At 43.6% G+C, this 10,575-nt stretch overlaps 1 protein-coding gene and 1 pseudogene across 1 annotated transcript; both read left to right on the top strand.

The window, feature by feature from the left end:
• Window positions 1-972: 972 nt before the first annotated feature.
• Window positions 973-1,421, top strand: LOC108519308 (superoxide dismutase [Cu-Zn] pseudogene; annotated as a pseudogene).
• Window positions 1,422-5,418: 3,997 nt separating this feature from the next.
• On the top strand, window positions 5,419-5,697 carry LOC108519310 (60S ribosomal protein L37a-like). Its single transcript, XM_017858219.1, has one exon. The coding sequence runs from the start codon at window positions 5,419-5,421 to the stop codon at window positions 5,695-5,697; it is 279 nt and encodes a 92-aa protein (XP_017713708.1).
• The last annotated feature ends 4,878 nt before the right edge of the window (window positions 5,698-10,575 follow it).

Below are 10,575 nucleotides of genomic sequence, written 5' to 3'. Positions count from 1 at the left end.
TCCAATGCAGACCTATCCCAGGATGTCTCTCTCCTAGTCTTATCCCCTCTTACCCTATCAGATATACCTGCCATGCCCCTTATATCCCAGTGGCCCTACTTTTAAAGACCCTTCCTAGTGAACTCTTCTCAAATGCAAACAGGATCATTGATGATATGAATGTGTGGAAGGTGTATGGCTTCCTTCCTTCCTTCTTTCCTTCCTTCCTTTCTTCCTTCCCTCCTTCCTTTCCTCCCTCACTCCTTCCTTCCTTCCATCCCTCCTTCCTTTCCCCCTCCCTCCTTCTTTCCTTCCTTCCCTTCCTCCCTCCTTCCTTCCTTTAGTATCCCAGACTTCAGCATCATGTGATATACCCATGTAACAAACCTTCCTTCCTTCCTTTCTTCCCTCCCTCTGTCCCTCCCTCATTCCTTCCCTCCTTTCCTCCTTCCCTCTCCTTCCCTCTCCTTCCCTCTCCTTCCCTTCCCTTCTTTCCTTCCTTCCTTCCTTCCTTCCTTCCTTCCTTCCTTCCTTCCTTCCTTCCTTCCTTCCTTCTTTCCCAAACTTTCTGTAAATTGCTTACATTATTTTATCATTTAAAGTTGATTTTTGACTGGGTATGGTGACTCACACCTGTGATCCTAGCACTTTGGGAGGCCAACGCGGGCAAATCACTTGAGGTCAGGAGTTCGAAACCAGCCTGACCAACATGTTGAAACATTGTCTCTACTAAAAATACAAAAAAAAAAATAAATAACCAGACATGGTGGGGGGTGCCTGTAATACCAGCTACTTGGGAAGCTGAGGCAGAAGAATGGCTTGAACCTGGGAAGCAGAGGTTGCAGTGAGCCGAGATCATGCCACTGCACTCTAGCCTGTGCAACAGAGTGAAAGTCCATCTCTAAATAAATAAATAAAGTCTTTTTTTTAACGTTAAGCCAAAATTCCGTCACAGCCTTCAGAGCCTGGACCAGAGCATACCCCACAAGAGCCATGACAACAAAGGCCATGTGCGTGTTGGAGGCCTAAGGCCTCATGCGGGCACCATCCACTTTAAACAGAAGGAAAATAGGCCAGCTGTGGTATCGGTATGCGTTACAGGATTGACTCAAGGTCAGCACAGATTCCATGTCCATCAGTTTGGAGCTAATACGCAAGGTTGATACGCACCTTAATCCTCTATCCAAAAAACATGGTGGCCCAAAGGATCAAGAGAGGCATGTCGGAGACCTGGGCAATGTGATTGCTGGCAAAGATGGTGTGGCCAATGTGTCCACTGAAGATTCTGTGACCTCACTTTCAGAAGATCATTCCATCATTGGCTATAAAAGGGTGATCCAGAAGAAACAGATGGCTTGGGCAAAGCTGGCAATGAAGAAAGCACAAAGACGAGAAACACTGGAAGTCATTTAGCTTGTGGTGTTGTTGAGATTGCCCAATAAACATACCCTAGAATGTGACCCGAGTGCCAATAACTCCACTGTTATCCTGCTAGCTATGAAAATGTAATGTGAGGCTGGGCGCAGTAGCTCACGCCTGTAATCGCAGCACTTTGGGAGGCCAAGACGGGCGGATAACAAGGTCAGGAGTTCAAGACCAGCCTGAATGACATGGTGAAACCCCATCCTACTAAAATACAAAATTAGCCGGGCGTGGTGGTGGGCGCCTGTAATCTTAGCTACTCAGGAGGCTGAGGCAGGAGAATCACTTGAACCCGGGAGGCAGAGGTTGCAGTGAGCTGAGATCGAGCCACTGCACTCCAGCCCAGGTGACAGAGTGAGNAGATTGCCCAATAAACATACCCTAGAATGTGACCCGAGTGCCAATAACTCCACTGTTATCCTGCTAGCTATGAAAATGTAATGTGAGGCTGGGCGCAGTAGCTCACGCCTGTAATCGCAGCACTTTGGGAGGCCAAGACGGGCGGATAACAAGGTCAGGAGTTCAAGACCAGCCTGAATGACATGGTGAAACCCCATCCTACTAAAATACAAAATTAGCCGGGCGTGGTGGTGGGCGCCTGTAATCTTAGCTACTCAGGAGGCTGAGGCAGGAGAATCACTTGAACCCGGGAGGCAGAGGTTGCAGTGAGCTGAGATCGAGCCACTGCACTCCAGCCCAGGTGACAGAGTGAGACTCCATCTCAAAAAAAAAAAAAAAAAAAAAAACCGGGCCGGGTGTGGTGGCTCACGCCTGTAATCCCAGCACTTTGGAAGGCTGAGGCAGGTGGATCACGAGGTCAGGAGATAGAGACCATCCTGACTAACATGGTGAAACCCTGTGTCTACTAAAAACACAAAAAATTAGCCGGGTGTGGTGGCGGGCGCCTGCAGTCCCAGCGACTCGGGAGGCTGAGGCAGGAGAATGGCGTGAACCCGGGAGGTGGAGGTTGCAGTGAGCCGAGATTGTACCACTGCACTCCAGCCTGGGCGACAGAGCGAGACTCCATCTCAAAAAATAAAAAAATTTAAAAAGAAAGAAAGAAAGAAAATGTAACGTAATAAACATTAAATACTGTACTTGTAACTGCCCAAGTGGTTCACCTTGCCTGCTTCCTAGACAGAACCGATTCATCCAGACAGAGGAATTGCAATAGACAAAGAGTAATTCAGTCCAGGCGCAGTGGATCACACCTGTAATCCTGGCACTTTGGGAGGCCAAAGCGGGCGGATCACTTCAGGTCAGGAGTTCGAGACCAACCTGGCCAACATGGGCGAAACCCTGTCTCTACTAAAAAATATGAAAATTAGCTGGGTGTAGTGGCGTGCAACTGTAATCCCAGCTACTAGGGAGGCTGAGGCAGGGGAATCACTGGAACCCGGGAGGCGGAGGCTGCAGTGAGCCAAGATTGCACCACTGCCCTCCTGCCTGGGCAACACAGTGAGACTCAAAAATGAAGAAAAAAAGGAAAATGTATATGACATCAAATAAAATGAAAAGCATTTGCCACAAATAGAAAGTAACTTTAAATACCATGGAAATAAAACAGTATTCTTAAATCTAGTTTAATACCTTTGCCTGGTGAAGGGTGGGATCTTTTGTTAAAAGGATGATTAACGCCGGGCGTGGTGGCTCAAGCCTGTAATCCCAGCACTTTGGGAGGCCGAGACGGGCGGATCACGAGGTCAGGAGATCGAGACCATCCTGGCTAACATGGTGAAACACCGTCTCTACTAAAAAATACAAAAAAACTAGCCGGGCGAGGTGGCGGGCGCCTATAGTCCCAGCTACTCGGGAAGCTGAGGCAGGAGAATGGCGTAAACCCAGGAGGTGGAGCTTGCAGTGAGCTGAGATCCGGCCACTGCACTCCAGCCTGGGCGACAGAGCGAGACTCCGTCTCAAAAAAAAAAAAAAAAAAGATGATTAACAAGTGTTAGGGATCTTCTCCTAAATTTAATTAGAATGACTGGGAGAACACTGAGTCATTGTTACCTAGTACAATTATTGTCATACCTCTTTCAGGGTCTGTTTGCACTTCAATGAAGCAATTGGATGCTTGGCTGAAGGGAAAACACTCTCTCAAAGTTGTATTTCAGGTGCTAGGGCTGGTGGGGGCAGGAAAGGTAAGGGCGCATGCCTTAGGGTTAGGTTTGGGTGATCAGGTGGTATTTTCCTGAAGATAATACATCCTATGGTATCCTAAAGTGTCTGGCCCCACAGGTAGAGATTCAGGTATGTGGGTGATAAACTACTCATTCCCAGGCCTGAACACATCCCTATAGCTACTCACACAGATATTCAAGCAGGAAAAAGTATGCTTTCTCTCTCTTTATTTTTTTCTTAGTAGAGACAGGGTCTCACTATGTTGCCCAGGCTGGTCTTGAACTCCTGGGTTCGAGGGGTCCTCCTGCTTTAGCCTTCCAAAGTGATAGGATTACAGGCATGAGCCACCATGCCTGACCACCCCTCCCGTCCCCTCTCCTCCCCTCACCTCCCCTCACCTCCTCTCTTCTCCTTTCCTTCCTACCTCCTAGATTTCTTTTCTTTCTTTCTGTTTCTTTTCTTTCATTTTCCTTTCTTTCATTCCTTCTTTCCTCCTTCTTTTCTGACATTCTTTTTTTTTTTTTCCTTTCCTTCTGGATCTCATATCTGTTTCCCAGGCTGGAGTGCAGTGGCGTGATCTCAGCTCACTTCAGCCTCGACCTCCTGGGCTCAGTGATTCTCCTACTTCTGCATCCCAAGTAGTCGGGACTACAGGCATGTGCCACTGTGCCCAGCTAATTTTTTATATTTTTAGTAGAGACAGTGTTTGGCCATGTTGCCCGGGCTGTATTTGCTTTCTTTCTACTGGAAATATTTAATAGGGAAAGGCAGAAAAACAGACAACAACAAAACTGACAGCAAATGAACTGCTGCAGAAGTAAACTGTGCAAAACTGGCCTTGCAGGTTTTCCCCTTCTAATTTAGTCTTTGTTCATTGTTACAGTTACTGTCACTAACTACAACCAAAGATCTAGAGAAGATCTATTACTGTTAATTTAGTCTTTGCTCAATGCTACAGTTACTGTCACTAACTGCAACCAAAGATCTAGAGAAGATACATCTATTAATTTAGTCTTTGCTCATTGCTACAGTTACTGTCACTAATTATAACCAAAGATCTAGAGAAGATACATCTATTAATGCTATGATGTAGTCAAAAGAGCTCTAGATTTGGAAGCAGGAAATCTGAAATCTGTTCCTCCTTTACTACTTCTTAGCTGTTATGATTACCTTGAGCAATTTCTCCCTTGCCTGCTGTTTCTCATTTTCCATTAAATCTTCCATTTTCTCCCCGCTAGGTGAACAGATTCACCTTTGAGGGCCCAGTGAGCTCCTCTTTAAGATGAGAACAACAATATTTTATCCTGTCATGGAAGACAGGGGACTGGACTAGTTAATTTCTTGTACCCACCATTTCCGGGATCATAAAATCCTATGAATTAGAGAAAACCAACTGTAGGCTGGTGCCAGACTCTTGAACAGGAAGCAAGTATGGGACATACCAATGTTTCAGCATGTGCCTACCCACATGACAAACCGTTGTTTATAGAGCACCAACTATGCACACAATAAAGATGATGACAAGTCATTTTTGAGTATTTACTCCTCACAGCAACCCCATGAGCTAGTTTGTATCATTATCCACACTTAAAACATATAGAAACGGAGGCACGGGGAAGCCAAGGCATTTGTGCACAGCACAAAATCCATAAGCAGCAGAGATGATTTTGAATACAGACCATCTGGTGAAACTGACTACAAAGAGGCATAGGGAATTTTGAGGGGTGATGGAAATGATTTTTTTTTTTTTTTGTAATTATAAAATTAAATGTCAAAGGTGGAGAACTGCTTCCCAGAGAGCAGTTTCGAAACTATTTGTAGCCAAGTTTAATTTGTTATATTTTATTTTTATTATAAAAAAATTTCTCTCTGGGCTCGGACCTAGTTCGCGACGACATGGCCAAAGGTACCAAGAAAGTGGAGATCGTCGGTAAATACGGGACCCGCTATGGGGCCTCCCTCCGGAAAATGGTGAAGAAAATTGAAATCAGCCAGCACGCCAAGTACACTTGCTCTTTCTGTGGCAAAATCAAGATGAAGAGACAAGCTGTGGGGATCTGGCACTGTGGTTCCTGCCTGAAGACAGTGGCCGGCGGTGCCTGGACATACAATACCACTTCCACTGTCACGGTAAAGTCCACCATCAGAAGACTGAAGGAGTTGAAAGACCAGTAGACGCTCCTCTACTCTTTGAAACATCACTGGCCTATAATAAATGTATTAATTTATGTTAAAAAAAAAATTTTTTTTGAGAGATGATGCCTCACTGTGTTGCCCAGGCTGGAGTGCAGTGGCATGATCATAGCTTACTGTGGCCTCAAACTCCTGGGCTCAAGCCATCCTCCTGCCTCAGGCTCCAGAGTAGCTGGGACTACAGGCATATGCCACCATACCCAGTTGGAAATGGTCTATGTCTTGATGGAAATGTTCTATGTCTGGGTGGTTATAAAACTATAGAACTGTACACCTAAAGAGGGTAAATTCACTCTAGGTAAGTTATATTTTAACAAACCTGACATTTAGGAAAAAAAAAAAAAAAAAAAAATAGAATGCAGAACAAACAGAATTTAGAACAAACCAAAAAACCCAGAATGAAGCCAAGAGGTAAGGAAGAGAGGAAGGGAGGGAGATTGGGAGGAAGGAGGGAGGACTCTGCAGAACAGGCTGGAAGCTAGGAAGAATGCCCTGTATGCACTGACCAGGCAAGCACAGGCATCACCTGGAGAGCCACACCTCTGCTATCTGTTTCCATTGCCTCAGGGAGAAAACAAAAGATGATAAATTCAGCTTCTCTTTTTCCTTTGTTGGTGGCCCTCTCGCTTCACCTTCGTTTCATGATTTTGCTTCAGAGGGCAGTCTCTGTTTTTCAACTCAGTTCCGGCTGCTCAAAGTGGAGGTCTAGACATCTGATCTCTTCTTGATTTGACCAGAACAGCCTGTTCAAGAAGGACAAACAGTAACACAGGGATTTTGGCAAAGAATCAGACTGTAATGATCTAAGTAAATGAATGAATACATTAGTGTTTTTACTGCCAGCAATCTGGTAAGAACTCTTATAAACATCCAGCAAGGGTTAAGTAGGAAACAATGGTGTTCCCTTGCCAACATCCATCCTGGTGTGTGGAGAATTATTTTCAAATTTTTATTTTGGATGCAGGCAGGAAAGGGGACAAGGTTCGAAAAATTATGCTCACTACTTGGGTGATGGGATCATCCGTATCCCAATCCTCAGCATCACACAGTATACCCATGTAACAAATCTACATGTATCCCCTAAATCTAAAATAAAAGTTAAAAAAAAATTTTTAATTCCATTTTGGCAAGTGCATTTCATATTTCACTAGACTGGAGCCTCTGACCCTCTCAGGACACCTCTCAGGCAGGGGAGTTTCCTCATCACAATCACAGGATGAAAAAGTTTATTTCTTCCTGAATTACAGCCCTAAATCCTTTGCTGAGTTGCCATTTTCATGTGATCAAAGTATACTTGTTAAAGACTTAAAGGTGATTAAATAGCAAAATAAACCACTTATCTTCCTATACATCTTCAACTCCCAGAGCTAGTTGTTCATTTGTGACAAGAGTTTTGGTGGCCACCAAGAAACCACACTATAAGAATTTTAGAAGAGGGTTACTTTCATTTCATCTTTAAATTGTTTGTATATTTATTTATTTATTTATTTTTTGAGGCAGAGTTTCACTCTTGTTGCTCAGGCTGGGGTGCAGTGGTGCAATCTCGGCTCATTGCAACCTCCACCTCCCAGAGTCAACTGATTCTCCTGCCTCAGCCTCCCAAGTAGCAGGGATTATAGGCATGTGTCACCATGCCTGGCTAATTTTTTTTGTATTTTTAGTAGAGACAGGGTTTCACCATGTTAGCCAGGCTGGTCTCGAACTCCTAACATCAGGTGATCCACCCACCTCGACCGCCCAAAGTGCTGGGATTACAGGCGTGAGCCACCGCGCCCAGACAAATTGTTTATTTTTTAAAATGTTTGATTCATTCCTATGTCTAAAAAAATAGGAGAAAATTACAGAGGGAAGTTTCCTTCTACACTTGTCCCCGTCTACCCAGCATTCCCTTCCTAAAACAAATTTCTTTTTTATTCTTCCAAGGATTTAAATGCATATGAATATCAATATTTATTTACCGAAGTATATACACCTAGAAGCCAGGTGCAGTGGCTCATGCCTGTAATCCCAGCACTTTGGGAGGCTGAGGTCAGGAGGTCGAGACCAGCCTGGACAACATGGTGAAACCTCATCTCTACTAAAATACAAAAAAAAAAAAAAATTAACTCGGTGTGGTCGTGGCAGACGCCTGTAATCCCAGCTACTCGAGAGGCTGAGGTGGGAGAATTGCTTGAACCCAGGAGGCAGAGGTTGCAGTGAGCCGAGATGGCACCATTGCACTCCAGCCTGGCGGACGAGCGAAACTCCGTCTCAAAAATAAAAAGACAGAAAGCTTTACCAGATTCTTTTCTCTCTCTTTCTCCCACTCTTTTAACTTTTATTTTAGGTTTAGGGTACATGTGCAGGTTTGTTAAATAGGTAAATTTTGTGTCACAGGGGCTTGGTGTACAGAAAAATTTGTCCCCCGGCAATGAACATAGTACCCAATAGGTATTTTTTCTGATCCTCTCTCTGCTCCCACCTTCCACCCTTAAGTATGCCCCAGTGCACCTGTTGTTCACCTCCCAGTGTCCATGTGTTCTTGTGTGTAGCTCCCACTTATAACTGAGAACATGTAGTATTTAATTTTCTGTTCCTGCATTAGTTTGCTTATAATAATGGCCCTGGCTCCATCCATGTTGCTGTGAAAGATATGATCTCGTTCTTTTTTATGACTGCATAGTATTCCATGATATATATGTAATTACATTTTCTATTTTTTTTTTTTTTTTTTTGAGACAGACTCTCACTCTGTTGCCCAGGCTGGAGTACAGTGGCACCATCTCAGCTCACTGCAACCTCTGCCTTCTGGGTTCAGATGATTCTTGTGCCTCAGCCTCCCTAGTAGCTGCAACTACAGGCATGTTCCACCATGCCTGGTTAATTTTTTTTTTTTTTTTTTTGAGACAGGGTTTCACTCTTGTTGCCCAGGCCTGGGCAACAGAGTGAGACTCTGTCTCAAATAAAAAAAAAAAGATAGAAAATGTGGTTACATATATACCATGGAATACTATGCAGCCATAAAAAAGAACAAGATCATTATTCTAAGCAAACTAATGCAGGAACAGAAAATTAAATACTGCATGTTCTCAGTTATAAGTGAGAGCTACACAACAAGAACACATGGACACTAGGAGGTGAACAACAGGCACTGGGGTGTACTTGAGGGTGGAAGGTGGGTGTCCATCTACTAGAAATATATAAAATATAATAATATACAATGTTATCAGAAGTTGATTTTAAGGGATTGGGAAGGATCCTGTGTGGCTTTGGGCAGTATTGGCCATTTTGAACATATTTGTAGTTTGTGTTAAAAATAACTAACATTTTCACAGATCCTTAGAGGCTTAGAGTTACTCCATACTTATGTTATTCCGCCTACATTAGTGGTGGAATGAGGCAGGAATATATTATCATTTTTATTTTACAGATGAAATGCAAAGAGATTAAGTGACTGTCCAAGAACTAAGTAGTAAGTGGAGTTGCCAGGAGTTGAATTCCAGTTGCCTGACTTGATGTCTAGCATAAAGGCAGCCAAGCAACTATACGATTTAGCTATGTAATGTGACCCTTTAGAGCCCACACCTTGCAAGCTCTGTGCCATAGCTTTTATATTAGTTGCTTAAAACTAAAGCCAAGCTTTTCAGTGGCAATGATTTGAGTTCCTAAATATAATCATGACTCTCAGGAAAGTTGTATTTTAACTTTTTATGATCTAGTTTTTTTTTTTTTCTTTTTTTTTAAGACAAGGTCTCACTCCGTCATCCAGGCTGGAGTGCAGTGGTATGATCTCAGCTCACTGTAACCTCTACCTTCCAGGTTCAAGCAATTCTCTTGCCTCAGCCTCCCAAGTAGCTGGGATTATAAGCGTGTGCCACCACGTCTGGCTAATTTTTCTATTTTTAGGAGAGACAGGGTTTCACCATTTTGGCCAGGCTGGTCTTGAACTCCCGACCTCAGGTGATCCGTCTGCCTCAGCCTCCCAAAGTGCAGAGATTAAAGGCATGAGTCACCACGCCTGGCCCTAGTTTTCTAAAACTTTGAACAGGTTTTTAAAAAATGTATTCTGTTGATCTACTATGGATCAATATAAAGACATTTGCTAAGGATCTGATCCCATGTAATATCTTACACATTGGGTATAGATTAGGCTGGAACCTAGTTCTTAGATTCCTACTCAGTTATTTCACTAAATGAATACTTAATTATACTTAATGGATATTTTACTTAATTATGCTTACTAGGCAGAATAGTAGGAGATGTAGCTCTAACTTCTAGTGACATATTTTAATAAACAGGTCATAGCCTGGGTAACAAAAGCGAGACCCTGTGTCTACAAAAAATATAAAAAATTAGCCTGTGTGGTGGTGCATGCCTGTGGTCCTACTACTTGGGATACCCAGGCGGAAGGGAAACTCCTGAAACAGCCTGAGCCCAGGAGTTTCAGGCTGCAGTGAGCTGTGATCTTGCTACTGCACTCCAGCCCTGGTGACAGTGAGATTCTGTCTCTAAAACGAAAACGAAAACAAAACCAGATCAGACATACCAGTATTATGGTTCTTGGTGCTTTTGGTGGATTTTCACCTTGGTTGGAGGAGTTCTAGAGACATCTCTTCTGCAACTGATTCCTGAACAGGGAGGACAGTAACCCTCTCGCTCCCATATCCACAAGGGAGACGTTCAGAGCCTGAAAATGCCCATAGTACTGAACCTGATCACCATCAAGTGGAACACAGTTCTGTTTATGACTTCCACCCACACATTTTAATTTTTGTTTGTTTGTTTTTCTTAACTAAGCACTTATCACACACTGTTGTGAGCTTTGCAGTTTGAGGTGCAACAACAAAACTAGCATGAGTTTCTTTTTCTTTCTTCACAATC

This window comes from Rhinopithecus bieti, unplaced genomic scaffold (assembly GCF_001698545.2).
Source record: "Rhinopithecus bieti isolate Rb0 unplaced genomic scaffold, ASM169854v2 scaffold_48474, whole genome shotgun sequence".
NCBI classification, from domain to species: domain Eukaryota; kingdom Metazoa; phylum Chordata; class Mammalia; order Primates; family Cercopithecidae; genus Rhinopithecus; species Rhinopithecus bieti.
Note: the sequence above shows the minus strand (reverse complement) of the source record. Positions and strands in the feature narration are given on the sequence as shown.